Source organism: Cyanistes caeruleus, chromosome 11, assembly GCF_971803275.1.
Source record: "Cyanistes caeruleus chromosome 11, bCyaCae1.hap1.1, whole genome shotgun sequence".
Lineage (NCBI taxonomy): Eukaryota > Metazoa > Chordata > Aves > Passeriformes > Paridae > Cyanistes > Cyanistes caeruleus.
Genome location: NC_141711.1, coordinates 6,307,001 through 6,329,517, shown reverse-complemented (window position 1 = coordinate 6,329,517; position 22,517 = coordinate 6,307,001). Strand labels below are relative to the sequence as shown.

The following is a 22,517-nucleotide window of genomic DNA, read 5'->3' as shown; positions in this document are numbered from 1 at the left end:
TCACAGCCCTGGAAACAGCTCCTTCATTATTCCAGTCTGTGTGCTGCCATTACCAAAAGAGAAGAACATAATAAACTGGGAGGAATAGGAAGAAAAATGTCTAGACTACATCAGTACCCTCAGTGCTTGCTTTTCAGCCCTCTTGGAATTTGATATTTTTAGGTAGAAGATGACAAGATAACGAAGCGTGAAAGAATTGTCCCCAGCTCAAAACTGAGAGCACAAACATGCCAAAATCTGGAAAACACAAGTTACCGAGAGGTCTCCTAGGGAAGCAGGAGCATTTTGATATGGCAAACACACTTTCATGTGAAATAAGCATAAGGAATCACTTTGATATATGAGAAATAACTCTTTTCTTGATTCTGTGCCCATTTAATGAAGGCAAGAGGCCAGGGTGTGATAACTGTGACAAATGAGCTGCATCTTCCAGTATTTCATCTTGCAAAGGAAAACAAGGAAGAGAAATTATGCTCAAGCTACTTCAGGGTCACCAAACTGAGACGGGCATCAAGGAAATCAAATAACAGATCTCCCACCAGCTTCTCCCAAAAATCAGATCCCGTGACAAAGGTCTGAGGCTGCTGGCATGTCACAACATGTGAGAAAACACCCTTGGTGCAAAATTTTATCAATGAGCTGGTAAGCAAAGACAGAAACTCCAACCTGGGAGAAATTAGGCTGGCTAGAAGCAATTTGAGTTGGAAATATGCTGCAGGTAGCAGCCAAATGGAGTACAACACTCAAAAGCCATTTGACAGTTCATCCCAGAGAGGACCAGAACTAAATCTCTAGGCACTAACAAATACTACACCTGGGGACATGGGGAAGAGCTCTTGCCCCTCAGAGCTTCACAAACTTCCACCTGATTTCTGTGGAAACTCAATGCATCTCCAGTAGTGTTTTACTCTGAATCTGCCTGCACAGCACTTGACTTCAGAGTGCAGAGGTTTCCAGGGATCTTTCAGCCAAGGGTTGGTGGTAGCCATGGTGGGAACAAGATCTCTGTTCAGCACGACACAAGAGCTTAATGAACTACAGAACTTGCACCATGATCTCATTCCTGCAGCAAGCAGCACTCCATGTGCTGGGAGGTACCTTGGAAAAGAGGACCTAGGACAGTAACTGTATGTGATGGACAGCTCTAAATGAAAGGAAGGATAAAAGACAGCAATATATTTAGGAAGGAGCAATAATTAATTTCAAATATAAACCTGGTAGAGTTATTTCATACTGTTTGTAACTGTCAACCATAGCTCAACTCTTCCCCGATCTTTCTGCAATTAATGGATTTGAACTTTACCACATTTTTGTCTCAACCAGTTCAATCCCACAAGTCCTTTTGGAAAGGCACAGCTGTACATGTGGTTGTTCACACCTGGACATCTGCCATTCAGGTGTCGGCCAGCTCTGTTTGACACTCACAGCTTTGCAGAAAACACATTAGAAACAACACCCCCTCTTCAAAATACCCTCCAAAAGCCTTCCCCGTGTATTCTAACATGAGAACAGCTGTATTTTTGCTTTACCTGTGAAACTACTGCTCATTTCAGGTACATCATCCTCTTCCTCATTCTCTGTCTGCACTATGCCAGCATTTTGCATATCATTGTAAGACTTGGTTCGCTTCGGAGTCGACTGCTTGGAGCCAGACTGCAGGTTTTGCAAAGCATTGGTGGAAGTCACTTTCCCACTGAGGGGCTGGCTTGGAGGCTTCGGCGTTCCATAATAGTTACCTAGGCAATAGAGACACATTTGCATCTTCAAAAGAGAACAGTTTATAGCAGTAAGTTTTCTCTTTCATTTGTTTATGGTTCCATTAAAATTTCCATCCCTCCCCACAGGTAAGTAAATAAAGAAGCTAACACGTGCCATTCCCATTTTTGGGCGTGTATACTTTATCTCTACAGCAGACACAGAAATATTTCTTGCCTTTTTAGTTATTCTTGTTGAATCTAAAAGGAGAAGCAATGGTTGTATTGTTTAGGTGCACTGAGCATACATGGGCTAAAACAAAAGGCAGTCATGGTGAATAGCAAAACTTCATCTCATTACATCTGAATTTCAATTAGTAGCCTTTTTACATGTGTGCACCCACACAATGCTGTGGCAGATCTGGAGTGAGCCCTGCAGAAAATAAAAAATTCATGACTGCTATCACCAAGAGAAGTGATGAAAGGCTCGATGGCCTGCTTTAGTACCCAGGTTCTTTCAGGAGGGATGTCGCATTCGGAAAGCAAACACTATTCTCTCTCTAAAAGAAAACTTAGTCAAAGAAGAGAAAAGGAAAGATACCACATGGCACTGCTTTCTTTGAAGAGGAAATTCAGCTGTTGGCTCAACTTGGGTAAGAGGTGAAGAACCAGATCTTAATGCTAAACTTGAAGGGACACAGATGCAGCCCCGGCTATGCCAATACATGCTCAGAATCCATCTTCAGCTGTGATGGAAACAGGGCAAAGTGCTTGGGCTGCCTCCCTGTCATTTTAACTGACCATGGAAGAGACACAGAATAAGTGCACATTCATTCATGCCAGAACAGCCCAGAGGTATTTTACTGGCTCTGTTTCACTTCACCTCCACGCCACAGCAGTGCTTGATTTGCCCTAGAATTCTCCACAGCAACCTCAGGTCTGGAATCTTGTTCCCACACCACTGGGCATTACAGCAATTCAGACCTATTGCAAGGTGAATCTTCTAATTTTCACATAATGACCTGTTAAATACAACAGTTTTATATAAAACTACCTGAATTTTTTCTTTCAGGAATTACTGTTAACAATTATTTGCCATCTTCAGATTCCAAGGGTAGACAAAATTTTTCCCTATGCTCTCTGTCATGACAAAACACAAGGATGCCCTCCTATACAGTTCAATTGTGGCAACAGTGCAAAATTCTTCTCTAAAACATACTCTTATTTACATTCTTTATTGATCTCCATATGCCATATATATAACCTGAAAGCATTATTTTTATATTTTCATATATTCATGTATTTTCAGTACATGTTTTCTCAGATACTGTAGGAGAAGTTCAGGTTTGAGACCATCTAAAGAACTTGAAGGTGCACAGGTCCATGGGAAGTGATGAGGTGCATCTGCAGGTCCTGAGGGAACCTGGATGGAGTAGCTACATCACTTTCCACCATATCTGAGGAGTTGTGGCAGCCTGGTGAAATTCCCACTGATTGTAAAAGGAAAAACACAACTCCTTTCTTAACAATGGAAGACCCAGAAGAGGCCAGCCAACCTCACCTCTGAGCCTGGCAGGATCACGGAGCAGATTTTCCTGGAAGAAGGAAGAGTCCTTCTGGGAAGACCATTCAGGAGCCACTTGCAGTCATTCCCCCTCACTGCCTCCTGTGAGGTGGAGAAGTGTTTCTCACAGAGCTGAGGCCCAAGAAGCCAGAGCAGCTCCCACCTCCACGCTTTTACAGCTGGAGTAGTAGGGCAGCAACACGTGCAGGTTTGTCTTAACAAGGTGTGCTCCAGCCTGTACACAACGACGTGGATCCAGCTCCACGGGAACAGCGGCGCTCCGCAACGCTTTCATCTTCTGTTCATCATTTCAGAATCTTAAATGTACATTGATGCATAATTTATGGAGAGAAGGAAATTACTTCTTCTGGAAAGAGCCTCTAATGGGTACGGAGGCTCCGTAAGCAGGTTGCAGTTTCTGCTAGAGAAATAATTCTTATGCTCTACATACTGCAGAACTGTTTTATACAAAAAGAGGCGGAATGGGGGAGAGAGTGCAAAGGGAAAATACAAATGTAGGTGGTCAAAAAAAAAAAAAAGATAATTAGCCCTGCTCCCGTCTATCCTCTTAGGTATTTCTCATGAAGAATGACACTACTCTGGGATTTTGCGGTGTTTTTCAGGGGTTTTTTTTAAGATATTGCTTTGTTTGGTTTTCCAGGGGGGGAAAAAAATGTTTTCTAAGGATATTAACTGCTAAGCAGAGAGCTGTGTGTGTGCCATACACATGAAAACAACTTTTATTTATAGCACTGCACATCGCTATTTTATACAGAAGTTATTTCTGGTCTGTTTTAACTGGTTAAACTCTTTAGGATGGATGTAACAAAGAGGATGAAGGGGATATATAGATGTTGGTAGTGTGGGTTTTATTTCCCCTGGACAAGAACAAAGCACAGATGGTACCATCCCTCCTCCAATTACAGAGAAATGTATGATTATATCTTTGAATTTTGTTCCTCTTCAGTTCCTCTAGCAACAGCAAAGCTGGAGTTCCCATCAGTCCATGGAGAGCTGTTCCTCAACAGAAAAACAGGCTTCTCTAAAGTATTTCAGGTTTTCTTATGTCAAAATCATTAGTCATTTTTCAAACTAGCCATGGTTCTTGGTACTAACATTAGGGAATAATTACTCTCTACCAAAACAGTGTGCTCTCTTAGAGGATCCCTGTAAATATAAATGAGCACAAAAAAAGAGCAAATATGAATTTGTAAGTATGGCTCTGCATGTGTGGGGTTTATGGGAAATGCAGCCACTGCAGCTGAACTTTTCTTCTGTCACCACAGGAGGCAGATTAAGCCTGAGTCGATATTCGAAAAAAATAGCAGAACTCTTCCTTCATATTCACACAAGGACAAACAGCTGGGGAAATAACCCAGCTCATGATGAAAATCTTTAGAAGAATGCTCCCAGCTTCCAGGTGAGATGGAGAATGAGAGAAAATGGAAATGCTATTTTCCCTCATGTTTGCTGTATGCAGTCAGCCCTACTTCTATAAGCAGTTATTTCTGAAGACATGGCATGTGGGCCTGGGCGTGGGAGCAGACACACTATTAGGGGGGGACTGGTAAAAATAATCATCAAACCTCATGTTTCATCCTCAAAATTGGAAATAGAAAATATTTACACTGTGACTCATAAATCCAAATATGTTCCATTAACAACTGACAGTGAACAGCCCAGCAAGAGTTTTACAACACTCAGACTTGACATTATTCGTTCAAATTAAATCTATCAATGTTTATGAAAAAACATTCATTTTAAAAATAGGCTTTAACAGTGTTTTGTGAGCCACTTGTAAGCCTAAGGAAGGGGCTAACTTCATAGCCAGTGTAATTTGTACTGAATATCCAATCAGCTCTAATTATTAACAGCATGTTACATGTGCATACACAAGCATCTGCCATCCCAGAGGATCCCAAAACGTTTTCTCAAGTCAGCACAGCAGTTAGGGCAGGACTCCCCAGGGTGCTGAGCTCAGGTGAAGCTCTGCAAAACTTCTGAGGATTCTGACCCCAACAGGACGTCTCAGTCCCCCAGACAATGGAGATTTCCAGAACAAGACTGCAGGAAACTCTCTACTTTTCTGTGGAAATGCCAGTTCTGAAGCAGGAATGGCACTTTCCCATGACCAATTCCTATGGGAACTGGGCCTCTACCCCTCACCCTCTTCTCCATCACATTTGGATCCCGCCTACAGCACCTGAATTAATAGCTAATAACAGCCCATTCACTCCACAGATGCACATACCATTAACTGAATCCCTTGTCATCACTTTTCACTAACCATTATTTTATTCAGTCCCTTGGTGCTTAAAACTTACTTAACCACAGCTGAAGTTTCATGGCAGCATCTGCAGCCAAATCCATGACTTAATCCATGCACTCTAAAGCACCACTCAGGAGAGTACACAAAAATAACAATAATAAAACCCAAACAGAAGAGCTATTTGGAATGAGTTGGTTTCTTTTCATCTCCTTATCTTTAAGTGTCGGCAGCTTACACATTTTAGAATCACACCCAGTAATTAGACTTTGGTAACAGCTTATCACAACAATAAGACAAGTTCTCATCATCATAACACTTCCTGCTCTGCCAATTCAAGCAGTGATCACAATCAATGAAAGCAATCTACAACAGCTTCCACCCTGTCCTGAATTAAAGCAACACTGTCAGTCAAGAGAACTTTCTTTTTAAGTTTTAGAAACCAAGTGGCACTGGAAAATTTGTCTTATATTTCAAATAACAAAGTGCTCTTATTAAGTATTCCCCTGGTGCCCAGTAAGTTCACCTTAAATTGTTTATGTGACCTAGAATTTAAAATACAATTCACAAAATACACCAATTAGCTATCTTTTCCATAAAAAACTTGAATTCACACTATTGAATTCAATTCCATTTGGGTTGAAAGGACTCCATCCAGCCAAGATGCTGTTTCTGGGATGGGTAGAAATGCACAGGGAGAAAGGCACAAACAGGTTCTAAAGTGGAATGGACACTAAAGCAGAGAGGGAAGAGGAGACCATGGAGGCTGCTGGGGTGGGGACAGGGAGCTGACATGGAGAGGTGCAAGAAGGCAGAGCAGCTGACTGCAAGGTCAAACATAAATTTGAGCATTAATTCTAATGGTGCAACTACAGCAATTGAAGAATGTGGTCCCAAACCACGTATCTGAGTACTTTGATCTGTAGGTGTTTGCTCTGCTCACCATTCTCCTTTCTGGTGGAAAGATGTCTGTGCCTGGGATTGGGAGTGCATTTGTGTCTCAGCAAAAGACCAAGAAGAGTTCATGCAGTTCTGAATTTACTGATGCCTACTTGTAAAGCCTAATATTGCAATTATAAAAATCCCAAGAATCTCAAAAGCCCCTGTGCAGCACAGAGGGCCCTGTGTCCATGAGAAGTGCATCTGATCTTCAAAGCAACCACTCTGTGCTAACAAGGACTCCATTAACAGCTCATGTTTTAAAAAGCACTTCATAGCTTTCTCTCGTGGTGCAAATGGGTATTTTGGGAAAGACACTTGGAGATAAGCAGCAAAATTAAGCAAGGCCTTGACACAAAGACTTGAAATGTGATTATTAATGTAATTGTTTTATTTTCTGAGACTCAGCTCCTCTTCTCTGCACTGTACAAGAACCAAAACAATTGACCCTTAATTTTAGCAGAAGAGCTTCTGTTCATCTAATCCAGCAAGAGTGCTCGTGTCTGATGAGCACAGGATGAATTGGTTCCTGGGAGCAGAGCTCCCGCCATGGTGTTTTGTCTGTTCTCTTCCCAGATCCCATTCTGCTACAGATTTCCACATTTAGATAACAGATCTGGCTGCTGTCTGTGGGATTCACCTAGCTGCAACTGCACATTGATTAGCAATTGCCTTGAGGAAATTCAGAGTATCCAGGCAACCGAGAGGAGGCTGCGGATACAGCATCTGGATCGGAAGGAAAACAGGCAATGAGGGAGAGCTCAGAGAAATTAACCTACAATATATCCATTTGCTTTAAATAGGAGATTCTCTCTCTATTTTTGTAGTTATTAACGATGAGGTTAACTGAAAATCAATTTGGGCTTCTTGTAAATAAGTCAAACTGTTACAAACTGCACATTTCGATTAGGTCTGAAATTTAGCATATACTCCAATTAGTGTCCTAAAGGCAGTGGCAACATGGGATAAAGTCACCCACAAAACAAATCACTCCCGCTTATTCTTGTTTTTGCTGTGCTATCACTAGGTGTTGCCACATGCTCTTGTTAGCACTCATGTACAAGGGTATCCAAACACATTTAAGGCATGGAGAAATCCTAAAACAAAACAATGATACTAAAAGTAATAAATAAGCAGTACAACCTTGTTAACATGAAACAGGAGGGGGCTGAGGAGGCTCAGGGTGTTCCATGAGATCAGCTGTGTTATATCAACTGCTACATCCACAATCAAATAGATTAAAAAAAACCCCATAGGGAACATAAATAAACATGTACTTGTGTATGGTATGTACAGAAAGCAGGAGAAGCAGCTGGAAACACCCTACCTAGCATAGGGCTGTAGGAATAAAGAAAATACCCTGTCAAGCCACTGCAATATGAAACTTTTCTTGCAGGCAGTTGAATATTTATATACCTAGTCCCACCATGAAGATGTGTCCCATTAGCACCTTCCCTCTCTGGAAGGCAGTGGCAGAGAGCACTGCAGGCAGGGAAATGCTGCAGTCTGTGGAAGCCAGGCTGCCTCTGCAGAGGAGCTGGGGGACACCAGCAAGAAGCAGCAACTTCTGGAGAGCCCCAAGAACACCCTGCACCAAAAAACAACAATGCCAAAATGTGCCTGGACTGACAGGAACAGCCTTCAACACACCAAATTATGGTTACAAAGTAAACCATGGCTGAAACAACATGAACTCTAACTTAAAAAGAAAGCAACTAATGCACTATATCTATTTTTTTGCCAGAGGTGTTTGGGAACCTTTTCCCTGAGGTTTGTGTTTTAAAACACATGACTGCTAATGAACCATTTCTGACACAGCTCACATTGAGAGACTTGTTACTGGAAGTGCAAAGAGAGGGAGAAGCCAGTCAGGAATGCCACAGGAAATTCAAAGCTACTCTAAACCCCTATGATATTAAAATATTTGCTTTTAGAGAACAAGAGTTACTTGGGTACCACTTCAGCTGTTTGCATAATGAAGCACTGCTATCATTCTGAGTACAGCAGCACTCAGGCTTAGCTAGCACTGATAATTGCACATAAACACAAGGTGTTGCCTTTTTTCTCTACTAGTGGTTTAAAAAATAACAAGATAAAAAGCAAGCAAAGTATTAAGAGCCAAAACCAGGAGAGGAATCATTCTGCAGTGCACAGATATTAGTATGTGGATATTCAGTGTGACACATTATAATGGTGCTAAAGAAACCATTATGATTTATTGAGTCAGTCTCTAGTCTGGAGACAAAAATCAGTGGGTCTGATCTTACTGAGCAGAACATGTTCACCTTCATGGGCATCCCCAGCATCTACCACCTATCCTCCCCCAACCCTCCCCTCGTGTTCTGCCTGCCACAGGTTCCCATTTCCAGGTGGGACTGAGCTGGTGACAGACACAGGCTGTGAAGGCACCAGCAAAAAAAATCCACTCATTTTGCTAAAGCTGCTGGGACAGCGTGGCTGCTGCAGAGAAACCCAAGGAGAGCCAGCACATCAGATAAATTAGGCTAAAGGTGTCTTGATTTGAAGCATGTTGCTGAATACACCTCTCTACTTGGGCTGAAATTCAAACTGCACTATTAATGTAATTTATTGCAATCATTAAGCACCACAATCGGAGACCCTGTCTACAGTAGCTAGTTTTATATACTTTGAAAGTGTTAGCAAGTCACCCCATTACATCTTAGTCATGAGATTAATGCAGATTACTTATTATTTCTCTTGGCAATCACATAACACTTGTCCTGAGAATGAAAAATGATGCCTTGACAATAATACTCTATAATGTAATAACCCTTCACATGTTATAAAGTGCAGCACTTTTTCTTTTGAGGATCACTAAGTGCTGGGCAGGCATTCATTCACACAGCCTCACCAGACCCTGGTGATACAGCCATCTACATTCAAAATTCAGCCACCAGGCCCATGTCCCCGTGTGCCTCTGCACAGCTCCCATCTGCAGGGCTGCCTGAATTCAGCACAGCCCTCCAGAACACTGTGGCTTCCACTCTCCCCCTCCTGTTTGAAACAGCAGATAGCTGCAGGCACAGGGTACCTGCTGAAATATTAATGAAGAGAGAAGTAAGTGTTGTTTTAATATTCTCCAGGCCAGTAACCTGACGTATGGAGCAGTTACCTGATCTGCCCAGGGCCACTCAGCAGCTGGGGAAAAACAGGAATAAAATCTGGAAGTGGTGGCTGTGCTCAAAACAGCCCTCCCTTGGGGTGCCTGTGAGAGCCCGCAATTCAAATGCAGAAGTAATTGCTAAATAATTAGTAACCTACACAATTACTTCCATGCATCCATCAGTATTTTCTGCCCTGAAGGAGCAGTCAATAAATGCCTGAGACTACAATTACAGTGATTTCCTATCCACCAGAAGGCCTAGACGATGTGCAGCCTAAAAAGAATTTTCCTTCCTAATGAGTACTGTCAATGGGAATTTCTAACTGGCTTGAATGTGTTGTGTGCAGCACACACGTGGGGCAAAATCACCAATACTGGGGCAGCATCGCAGCTTTGGGCAGGTCTTCCAGCTCCAGTTGCTGGATTCACGTGTAGCTTTCATCAGGGGAGGAAAGAAGATGTTTCTGGGCTTTATGGTCAAACCCAAATTGAAAACCTGCCAATGCCCCCTCCTACCTGATTAAATTTTTTGAAGCCTTTTGGACACAGAACACACCAGGGAGATGAGAGGTGACCAGAACAGCAGCTGATGTGCCTGTTCTGCCTTCACTGGGATGCGAATCAAAAGCTGCCCACAGGAACCTATTTGCAGTGCCCCAGAAGAAATAATAATGGCATTACAAAGCCCTGGAGGTCGGCAACACCTCTCCTCTCCTGTTCAGCTTGCACTTTCTCTTTTTGCAATTAGAGCACTTTCAAAACCCAGTTGTTCTTTGAAAACCTGATACACTCTCCTACTTTTTTTACAGGTTCCAATTCTTCTCTTCTGCTTGTTCTTTATTCTTTCCAAATCAATAGTATCTGTATCAGCATCAAAGTCCTGTGTTTTACCCCTCTTCTGATGGCTCCCTGTTTTCTAATCTTTCTCCCCAGAACTTCTCTTCAGTAACTGTTATTAAATGCTTCTTATTTTATTAAATGTTACCTCTTCTTCTGCAAGATTTTTCCCAGTGACAGTATCCAGGTGACTTTATGTCCATCTTCTCCACCACCATATGCTGATGCTTACAAAGACCAGAAGGGTTCTTGGGACCACAGTGAACCCAAAACACCAGCCTGCTTGAGCCACATGAGCTTGTGGCTGGCTAGCACACAAAAACTTCCCCATTCCTCATCCCTACTGTCCATTTCATAGTGTTCCTCTTCCTTCAGCTCTAAATCACTTGAGAGCATTAAATCACAAGCAACCCTATCTCTTCAATTGTTCTGATTTCTACTCAGCAAAGCAGGTAGAACTACAACATTATTTCCTTTTGTTGGGTTTTACTTCTCTGGTTTAGAATAAGCCATCACTGATCAAAAATACTGTCAAATTAATCATGGTGGAGCACTTATTAAAAATAAAAAAAAGTGTCAGCAAAATGCAGAGAAAAACAAGTGATAATTAAAATATCTAAGACTGTAAAACTGGATAATAACAGAGACTTGGCCATTAAAAGTGCAACTTGCTTTGTGGTTTGGATTTTTGGCAGAATTTTTTTTATAGACAAAATTGCTTGCCACTGCAGCATCAAGTCTGAATCAACCCATCTTCCAAGATCTAATCAAGATCGACACTGTCTTGATCGATACAGCCATAAAATAAGATTTCCAAAAAAAAGTACAACAAAGCCATTAAAGAAATCTCGGAAGGCAGCAAAATAATTTCTATAAGCCATAAGTGAAAAATGAACTCTATTTATTTCACATTACAATCAAATAGTAATGTGTCTTGGTGCATATGTGCACACATGCATCATCATTATTTGCTTTATTCCTATTGATTTTTCCTTCCATGGGCCAGCACTCCAGAACCACAATGCACCAGCAGCACTGATGTCAACGGGGAAAGAAGCTTCTCAGCACTTCTGATAAATTATTCCTTTAAAGTTCAGGCACTTCTATCACCCACAGAAATGAAATACACATTAGACTTATGAGAAATCAACCTCATCTTCAGCAGCTGAAAAGAGCAAGCCATGAAACCTAAACAGTTTAGCTGCTGCTGAATATAATCACATAAGCAATGAAACAACCGTGTTATAACTGTCCCAGATGGATACAGCATTTCCTGAGAACTAATTCCCAGCATGTCCCAGGAGCCAGCTTACAGACAGTTACCCATTTTGTCTTTCCAAGTGGAAAGGTCACTAGAACAAATAGATCAGGAAGCAATGGAGAGGCCTTTCAGCTGATCTATTTCAAGTACCATGACAAAGAAAACTAATTCGGTGTTATAATTAGAAACACAGAGAGGAAAAAGCTCATTTTGGAGAAGAGCTGCTGCTGGAACGTTAGCATTGGTGCTGATGGAGCTAATCAGCTCAGAGAAGTGGAAGAGTGAAACCAAATTATACATTTAGCATCTTCATGCAAACCAGGTTTGACACTGCAATTGTCTGGGAATAAGCACATGGTTTAAAGGTGCCCTTAAAAAGGAGTTTTTAAAGAAGTAGACAAAACAGTACTTCAGGACTCTTTCTTCAGACCCTGAACTCCAAAACTACATGTCACAATTTTTTCTGTTCATGTTTGATGACTACTTTTCAAAGACTTTTGGCTAGTTGTGTGTAGTTTGTATTTCTAAATGTATTCCATACTTCTTTTTATAAAGAATAATTAGAATAAGGCTGCAAGAATAAGGCTTTTTCAGTCTCTCATATTTACAGAAAGAACCATTAAACCTCTTTCAAATGGAAATATAAAATGGCTGAGCTGAAGTACACTGGAAGGACTTTCAAACCTGTAAAGTATTTCTTTTCATTGTCTTGTCAAGAAGTACATTCGAATGTTCTCCTGAGGACAAAAAAACCCAACCCACTCCAAAAGGAGTTTTCAATTTAAAGGAGCTATAGACTGCAGATTTAGTTACACAAATCCTATTGTGCACCTAAAAATGGCCAATTTGCCTTGCATTTCTCTGGAGCTTTTTCCTGCTCTCACCCTGGTGACATTTCAGTGCCCCTTGGCTGTCTCAGTGCTGTTGTTTGCAAAGCTGTGCTGTAAAAAGGATCAACACTATAAGCCAAGGACCCAAATCAGAAGCAATTATCCAAGAATAAGGGGGGGAAAAAGGTGCATCACGTAGCTGCACAGTGGCACACGACCTGGAGATGAAGGAAGTGTTTTTAGGGAAGATGGAGGGAAAGAGAAAGACCAGGAGGAAAGAAAAATTGAACACGGAGATGAGCCCTAGTGGATACAAGGTATAAATGCATACTGCCCCAGTATTCTGTTATGGGACTGCAGATTGGATTTTCCTGGCCTACTGATGTTGATCTTTTCTGGCAGTGAACTTGAAGGCAAAAGATAAAAGCACGGCAAAACTGGAATTCCCTCTCTCAGGTTACAGAGGAAAGGGAAGCAGAGCACTGGGATGGAAAGCAAGGTCCTAACTTGAGCGAGGGTGATGCAAATGGGGTGTCCCACCATGGGTATTTGCAGTGCTTTTTCACTGCCCATGCCTCCATACCTTCATAAGTTCCTACTTCCAGAAGGGTCCCACTTCGCTCCAAGTCCAGAAACTCCTCCACAGTCAGAAAGTTATAGTCCACACCAGGCACTTCTCCTTCTCTTGGAGGGCGGGTTGTGCCTGAAAGGAAAATTACAACATTATTAGAGTTGTTTTCTTATCAAGAGTTAAAAGGGATAGTAACAAATTTTCACAAAGATACAACAGTATCAAGAATCTGTAAAACACAGTTCAGTGAAATACAAGGGTCAAAAGAAGTTTGAAGTTAGGAGCCCATGTGGAAACAAGACATAAATTTCAGGCTGAACTGGTGGCACCAATTAGAACAAAACAACTGGGGGAAGTTTCTTGTATTCTCAGAAAGTCTCTGGCAAAGAAATCTCTTCTGTGTGTCCAGAAACACAGCTAGAAAAGTTTGGTACCTAGGAATATGCCAGCAATCACTTTTCTGCTGCTAGCATTGTCTCTCATACTTCAGTAAAACTACAATATGTATTAATAGATAAAGCAACTATTTTTGAGGTTCCATTATTTCTGTATCACTATCTCACCAAATGTTCTCTCACATCATAAACATAATTCCTCCCTTGTTTCTTCTTACTGTTTTATCTCTTTTTATGCTATTATTTTTCATTCAGCAGCCAAAAGTACCATGAGACAATTTGATGCTCCATTCACACATGCCCACCGAAGAGACAACCTAACAACTCTTCTCACAGAAGTTCACCTACATGCTCATTCCTGTTCAGGAATACTTTTGAGTTTGAAGTCACACCAAATCTCTCTTTCCAGCACTTGACAATTTTTGTAGCACCCATGGAGAACTGTCTCTGATCACTGCAACTCTGTCAGCTCTGAAACTCTTGTCCCTTCTGGCCAATTTACAGCAATCTGAAGCACAGTGTAAGATGAGTCATTTCATTACTTTTTTCCTAAGATGACTTGGGATGCTGCATTTTAGGTCACTGAGCACAGCTTCATTGATAAGGATCAATTTCTGCTCAATAGCCTTTATTTTCCATGACTCTGGAAGCTGGGAGGTGACTGGATTCTGTACATTTGAGATTAAATATAAATGACAGATTTACAGATGGTACAGGAAACTGAATTTTGGAAGAAAGACCAGAGTTAGAGAGTTGGAGGTGTCTGAATGCTGTGACTGAAACAGTCTGCTGGCTTGGGAATAACTTCAGAGATGTGGAAACCACACCTAACATTTAACAAAGCATAATTCCTCACTTCTGAGGGACTATTCTGGCCCCTGGGCAGTGTCTTCTCAGTTCATACGATTTCTTAAACCCTCTATAAAAGGACAGAAGAAAGAATAAAGAAGCTGAGCTTCTGAAAACTAATTGGGAAGATTCCAGTTCTCAGAAGTTGAAAGAGCATAAATTTACCATGCCTGCATCTGGCAAATGTTTTCCTCAAGTGCCAGGAAAGCGGAAAGTCTGCTTATCTCCTATTCATCTGAGAGACTGTTCAAGAGGTCAGTCTTGACAGAGTGACACCCTTGAAAGACTATCACTAGATTAATTTCCTTGATTGACATCCACTTTCTCTAACATCCTCCATTTCTTGTTTCAAAATAGAAACTCTCTTTTTTTATTATTTACCGTCAGCCTTCAAAGAGTCTGTAAATTCCTGTGCTTTTTTCCATCATTCCTCCTCTTGGAGCTGTATGAATGGGTAAAGGAGGGAGAAAAAGTAAGAAAGGGGATGGAAACAGTGATGGATATCTTTACCTTGCTAGAAGAATTACTCTTTCCTATTTGTTAAGGACTCAGTCTTGCATTCTTTGTATTTCTGAATCCTTATAGTAACAACAACAGTTGTAGCCTTATAGGCTACAACAGTTTTTACTGGATAGATTATAACAGAAGCCAATTTTCTTTCACAGATCTAGTCCAGAGAAATGCTGGAGCTGCACCCTGTGCCCCTCTCCACCCCAGTGCCAGTGTTTCCATCCCCAGGCAGGCAGAGAAGCTCGCTCAGGTCCCTCCCTGGCACACCAGGAGCATGCAGCCAGCATGATCACAGCCCAGATGCCACATCTCCCCCATGAGTGCTGACATTGTCACCGAGGCTGTGAGAACCCTCCCTGGAGCATCGTGTCTGTGGCCACTGCCACACTCCCCGAAACCCAGCCACAAGTGGGAAGCGAGGAGGACCAAAAGCCACACCAATAACCATGAGCAATGGTATGCTGTAGCTGTCCCATGCCCAGAGCACAATGAAGTGAGAATTAGACTGCAGCACTGCTCATCAATCAGTCAAACGTCACCCCCAGCCATGTGGCATGTGAACCAAATGACAAAGATCGGGACGTGTGTTTTCCCAATAACTGCTAACACATTGATGAGACACAAAGATCAGGGAACTTCAGGATTGCTTTCACCTTATCTTTTAAAGCCTCTTCTTTTCCTTATCTCTATCTTCCCACAGAGCATATTTATTAATCATTTTTTCCTTCCTTCTGAATTTTTATAGCAGTGAAATTGCAGTCAGCAGTTTACTAGTGCTGGCTGCCTATTTGACATGACAATTATATCTCTGCCATAATTCCTCTGAGCCATTTTAATGGATCTATTTGTTTCATCTCAGTGTTCTTAATTTCCTGAATGTGTTCAAGTCAAAAAAACGCAGCTGTGCCTGCTATCAGAGTGACTGCCTGCAACACACGTAGGAAGCAGTAGGAAAGTCACCGCGGAAAAGGAAAACATCGCATCACAGAGATAACATTTGTCACCTCAGCTGGTCCTCAGCAGCAAACCCAGGGAAAATAAAAACTACACTGGCTGGGATATCTTATCTGGGCGAAGGCGAAAAACCCAACAACTTTCCATGTTGCTGTCTGGAGCAGAGATTGCTTGCAGATGCTCCGGCTGTTATCCTGCTCCACATCTGAGCAAGTGTTACAGAATGCAATTCAGGAAGGCAGGGGGAAGGGAAAACCCGCCTCCGTTTTTCTTGTAGCAGAATGACAGGCTGCCGGCTGGACACACGCCTGGCAGATGGCATTTCAAAGAGTTTTCATGAACCATCTGGGATGTGTACAATGATTACAAACCACACTTACAACAAAGCCAGAAGGGCTGCTTCACAAGGAGGGTGGGGGGAGAGGGCAGGCGGCAAGAAAGGGGGGAAGAAAGGAAAGCCAAGAGGCACAAACTCCATGAGTTTTCCCAGGCACTGGACACAGGGAATACTCAGCACCTTCCACACAGAGCCCTTTCACAGCCTGGAACAACTGCTCCAAGGCTGTGCAGCTTGTGTGTGCACAGGCCAGCACCATCACAGCCTGGAAGCCACCACTGGAGCTCTCTGCTGATAAACTCCAGTTGTAATTAAGTCTCCCATCACTAGCATGGCTTAATTACGTACAAAAGCAAAGTGTGTGTATCCTCCTTCCCCCTTTAAATTGCATTTCAACATCCTTACTGCAGGATGGTCCTCAGTGAAGGGGATGACTGCGTTTTATCAGAGCTAATAGCAGGTCAGACCACTGCTAATGGCAGAATTAATTGAGCACAATGAGAGCTGTATTTAGCCCAAACAAAAGATAAGATACTCCACTTGAGAAGATGAGCCAATCATATTTAAATACGTTTAGTTGCCTGTCTTGTTTGCATTGAAATATTAAGTGGCATGAAATCTTATTGCCTTTAGGTACCAATTTAGCTAATTAATTTGCGCTATGTCCATTGCGTGACTACCTCAGAACTGCTAATGCTGCAACAAGAAGGAACTGGAGGGGAAACTGGGTGGCTACCAACTCCTTCTGCACATTTAATGGTTCATAAGCTTTCAGTCTTACTTGGCTAGCATATCCCACAGCATACACAACTAGTTAGATACATTACATTCACAGGCGAATTCCTCAAATTTCCTGTAACCACAGAAGGCTTAAGAAAACAAACAAAAAAATAAGGCTACTGGTTAGCATTGTAGTTTTTACCTTCTCTCGTGGACTGGGCAATGAAAAGTACATCTAACATGAGTGGCTCAGATGAAATGTTTGCACAGCTGCTGGTTTGGTTATCTCCCCTAAGCTATCTACATCCCAGTTCATTCATTCATCCCTAATGCTTGGGCCACAGTAGAGGGATCTCATCTTGGGCTGGTGACCCCACCTGAGAATGCTTCTAGACACAGGTGAGTTTGCCCAAGGACGGCTCAGTGCTGTACGTGAACTAATTACAGCTCATGCACACATGCCTAGAATAACTGAGCTGTGGCTCAGATGTTCTGATGACTATCAACTACTATGCTGAATAATTTAAGTGGCCATTTAAAAGACAAATAGCTTCTGCTGTTGTGTTGCCCATCAACCATGCTGACACTTACCCAACACGAGCCTCAATTATACTATGACCAGACTGTTAATATATGAGTCAGGGGCTATTTAGTTCTTTATCAATCTATCAGGGCTTCAAGTTAAGCTGTTAATATTCACTGATGCCCTGCTGCTAAATTAATCAGAGTCTCGCTTATTGTAATCTAAAACTAAGACCTAATGGGGCTGCAGTCACTTCAATTGCTTCCATGCTAAAAGAAAAACCGTTCTTGGGCAGTAATACTGTTACTGTGCACCAAAACAGCCCCTAGCAAGTCATTTGGAAGTCACCATTTCCATTTCAGAATACCTACAACTCCCATTTGCAGAGCAGTAATTTCTGCAAACTCCTTCTCCAGTTCCACTGGCTGGCAGTGACAATCTGGTGAGCCACCAAAATACATCTCATCAAACCACAAGCCATTTGCTCCTCATCTCCACTGACCAGCATCTCTTAAAATGACAGACAGTGTGGGAGCTGTACACTCAAAGTAATGATAATAGTTGCTACAAATATATTTTATACAGACTCAAGCCACTGGTGGTTACCAGCAGTGGGTGGAACTGCAGTAAATAAGGTTTTAATGTGAAGTGTGCAGGGATGCTCCTGATTTGGGAGGCTGCAAGGCCAAGTGCTCCAGTGCGAGGTTTGGAAAGGCTGGGGTGGGAGGAAGGCAGGGTGCTGCTCTTCCCAGTGTTCTAAAAAACTGGTATTTTTGTTCATTCAGCAAGAAGAGACCGCTCTCATCACCCACACGGAAAAAGCCTTCAGCTGCCAAAGAAACTTATTACGAAAAACAGCCCCTTTTCTCTCCCACTGTGTTTGGAGGTCACCTTCTTCCCTCACACCACAGGGTAATTTGGAGAGCCTGCTTTGGCTCTCCTGCATCTGTCACCTATGGTGCCAAATAACTGGAAAGCAGAGAAAACTTCACAGGTCTGCTCACAGCAAATGGAGAAGGGAAAAAGACAGAGACAACCTGGTCTGACTCCAGAAGAGGGAATCTGATCAGCAGCCAAGCTTAAGGCAGAACTTATCAACAGCACAGTACTAAAAACAGCCTTATCCACATTCACAAAAATAAAGTGTGACCTATCTGCAAGAAGACACTGTACACAGAACTGCTTTATCTTATTGACTTCTAGGGTTACTCAAACGAAGAATACCTTATTTTTCCCCCCAACAGAAGTAAAAGGAATTGTATTTGGACATTGTTGTGCAATCCATTATGCACAGTAACCCCACGTACCTGTGGTAAGGGGTTATTCATAGTTGTAACTACATAAAATATGGACACTTCAGACAGGCCAAATCTGTTACAAACCAAACAGGCTCAGCTTATAAATACAATTTTCTCCTGAAACTTGAGACTCAGGAAGCCCATTTTGGGATTTTAAATTCTGTCGGTCCCTTCTCCAGCCAGCGACTCAACACCTATAAACCCCAAGAACGTGACAAGCATCCAAAGTGTCTTGGTACTGGAGTAGAAATTCAATCCAAAGAAGAATGTGTCTGCTGCTAGAAATTAACTCACAGCCCTGTTAATGATGCATGTGCAGGAACAGATGCTGATTGACTCTTCCTGGCCACACACACAACTGCAGGACTAAAAGCAAATTACTGTCACCTTGGTCAGCAGGAACAACTGATTAAGCCCAGAAAAGAGCTGACCAAGACAAAACTGTCTTTCTACAGACATGTTTTGGAGAGAAATGCATTTCATGGCCGTGGTCTAAAGCAATTTTTCTTCCATGGGGGAGAAGGAAGGGATCAGCATCTCCTTCTCCCACCTGCCTTTCCAGCAAGTGGCCAAAGAAAGACCCCAGAACAACAGATTGTGAGGAGCCCCTCTTGCCCAGAGGGCTGTGCCAGCCATGCACACAAGAGCTGGCAGGCTGGCCCTCAGCACATGCAGAATCCATTCTCCCTCTCTCCAAGATGCTGTGTCCATGCATCTCCCTGGCCCTTCCCCTCAAAAAGCACGGATTGCCTCCAGCCTCCCTGGAGAAGTGATTCAGCCAAGCCACACAGCACAGCTCAGATTGTGTAAACCCTTCAGGCAGAGAGTTATTTTTGTCCTTTATAAATCTATTTTTGGTATTTCAGTGGCCTTCCCTGCCACCAAATAAGAACACTGATAATCTTCAACACATTTATCCTTAGAGCGCTCTGAGGTAGAGAAAGTGGGTTTGTTTCCGGTTAATAGCACAAGACCAGCCAAACCCAAGCTCTCAGAGGACTCCAGGAACCTAATTCTAGAGAAATCAATGAGATTTAGGAAACCCTACAGATCAGGATCAGGGCCTAACAGATTAAAAGGGACAAAAATAACTTGCCACCATGTCCTTTGCAAGCTCATCTGGACGTGTTGCGAAACACCACAGCAGGGCTAGCAAAACCAATTCAGCCTGAGGGGTTCACTCTCCACTGTAGCAACTTAAAAGAAACTGATAATGACCTGATGATGAGAATTAATGGTATAAAATTTGCCACACTCCCCAAGAAAGCCACTTAAAAAAGACCTGTTTAAGGGTCTATGCCAAATATTCAAACAAAGCATCATCTCCCTGATCTAACTACCATCAGTGGTTCTACTGCCATGTGGCACTTGCTAATGCAGTTACAGCCTCCTCATGTGTCCTTCTGAGCATTCATCTGCTTTCTCCTAAGCAAAGAAAAGAGTATTCTGGCACCAAAAAAAGCATAAATAATAAATATTCTCAGGTTCACAATAGCAGCAGCTCTAGATCCCATTCTTTGAATGATTGCTTTTACCTCACCAGACACCTGCAGCCAAATCCCTCTTATTTCCCACGAGGTGGGACACCCACCAAGAAGATTAAACTTCATGAACTAATGAGTTTGCCATTAATCCCATGTTCCTAGAGTCCAACAGCATGACATCCACTAATTCAAATTGTGAACTACAGATGAAAAAGCAAACCATGTGCCTCCTTGGCAAGAATACCTTAGCTGTAACCATGCACAGTTTTATTCATTCTAATATATGGATTAGTGTAATAAAGTGCAATTTTATAAATCAATAAAGCTGTAGTAATGACATTACACTGTAATGTTATTTTAAATACTGGCATAGAAATGAATGAAAATTGCCATTTGTCTTAGTGTGGACGCAACTTATACAAAGTGAAATTAGCTGAAGGTAAATTAACAAGTGATTATATACTTGAATTTTATATTCTGTTTCTCTCATATATACATTTTTTGAAGCTTAGATAATTCTGCCATGGCACACACCTTAATTTCAAAAGGTCCATCTTTCATCTTTGTAAAAATTATAGTAATTACTTTCAGTAGAAATGCCTATCTTGGGAAAGGCTATGGCTGAGGGTGGTAAATTAAATACATACACTAGATAATTACAGAGCATCCTGATTATTTATATATATTATTTATAGCTGGTTATTTTTAATCCTGTAGATCATTCACTCTAGGCAATTTCAACCCAAGCCCAGCCTGATCCCTGCAGTGTTTCCACATCACCTGCAGCCTCACCATGCCGAGGCAGAGCAGTGGAAAAGCACAGCGTGGATTCAGATGACTATTCCATATGAATGTGCACATCTGTATTACATACAACAGGCCAAAGGTGTGTGTGGGGAAGTGCTTAAAATACTCTTAACTCACAGGAGATCTGGAATGGAGGACTGCTCCCACGCATTCAGCACTTTTAAACAAATACTTCATTGTCTTATTTATACTTTCATATTTTAGGAAGCAGTTTATCAGGAGGTATAACCTATCATGTTTTAAATCTGCTTTTCTCAGGGCTGCTTGCAGAGCTATCTGATTTCTCCAAACTGCCAAAGAGAAGGTGTAGCCGAGTCTGAGAGCTTCATAACTCAAGGACAGCATTAAACCAAGCTGTGAACTGGTCCAGTGACAACACCCAGCTGCTGAGAAAGAAAACACCCATCAGCTCCCTGTGATGTTTGGCTGAGTGGCTGGATTAAGACAGTGTAGTACTAAACACTACATTTAATTAGCTATCAAATATTCACATGGTACAAGTTTTGCGTAGGTTATACAGGAGTAAACCACAGAATAGGTAAGAAATAAATGGCTCTCAAATCTTCTGCCTGATGTTTCAGACCAAAGGCTGGGAGAAAAGGGCTTTGGAAAAGATGAGGGGACAAGACAGCATTTGGGACTGGGTACACTGTAAACTCTTACAAGATGAATTGCCAAGTTACAGAGCAAAGAAAGACACAAAATCAGGGAAGTCCGATCAACCATGCTCGCTGCTTTCCTGAGAAAACTTTAGGGTTTTATAAACATTATACAATCCTTTTGTAAAGCCTGCCACAAAGTAGTGGAGGAATTTTCCCATTTGGGGAAAGACATGGAGTATTGAAGCAGAAATACAGTGAACAAGAACGCAATGACCATTTTTATCAAAATGTAATTAAAACTTGTTTGGGCAATATGCGTGACTATTTCAACGAAAAGAGTAATAGCCTGACAGTCACACTCCCAAGGCCAGAGACTTTAATTTCTGGGACTGGAAGGGTCCTGCAGCGCCTCTCAGTGTCCATTCACCTGGCTGGCATTCCCCAGCTTCTCATCCTTTGTTGTCCCAAAGGTTCACAGCCTTTTGTCTGGGGCTCTCACCCAGAGCTCAGTGCATTTCCATCTCCCTCTTAATCTGTAGCTTTTGAGCCCAGTACCTGCACCAGGTGTATTCCTCAACACCACTACTACACAAGCTGAAACAAGTATTGGAAGAAAAATATGCAACTCTTTTCTTTAAAACTGGATACCAAAACATTTAAAATTCCACAAAATCAAGATATCCTACTTTCTATTCTACTTCAAGGCTTCAGACGTGCCCTATGATCAGGTACCACAAATAAGCTCATAATAAATGGCATTTCCAACACAGACTGAACACCTGCAGTATTTCAATTCAGCTTTTATTCAAAATCAGTGTTTGCTTTTCACATCTGCATACCTATGTGCATGTATATCCATGAGATATTCTGCACTTAAAAGTCACAGTACTGAATTTCAGATTATTTGATGTCCAACAGCTCAGGTGCCTCAACAGAGATTCTTTACCTCTTT

At 42.0% G+C, this 22,517-nt stretch overlaps 1 protein-coding gene across 50 annotated transcripts in view; it reads right to left on the bottom strand.

The window, feature by feature from the left end:
* Nucleotides 1-22,517, bottom strand: part of MAGI1 (membrane associated guanylate kinase, WW and PDZ domain containing 1) — a 323,880-nt gene that overhangs the window by 68,881 nt on the left and 232,482 nt on the right. For all 50 annotated transcript variants that reach the window (XM_086845076.1, XM_086845046.1, XM_086845074.1 and 47 more), the window contains 2 exons: nt 13,099-13,218; nt 1,530-1,736 (listed from right to left, as the gene is read on the bottom strand). In XM_086845076.1, coding sequence (XP_086701202.1) covers nt 1,530-1,736; nt 13,099-13,218 — 327 coding nt within the window. The remainder of the gene's footprint in view (nt 1-1,529; nt 1,737-13,098; nt 13,219-22,517) is intronic.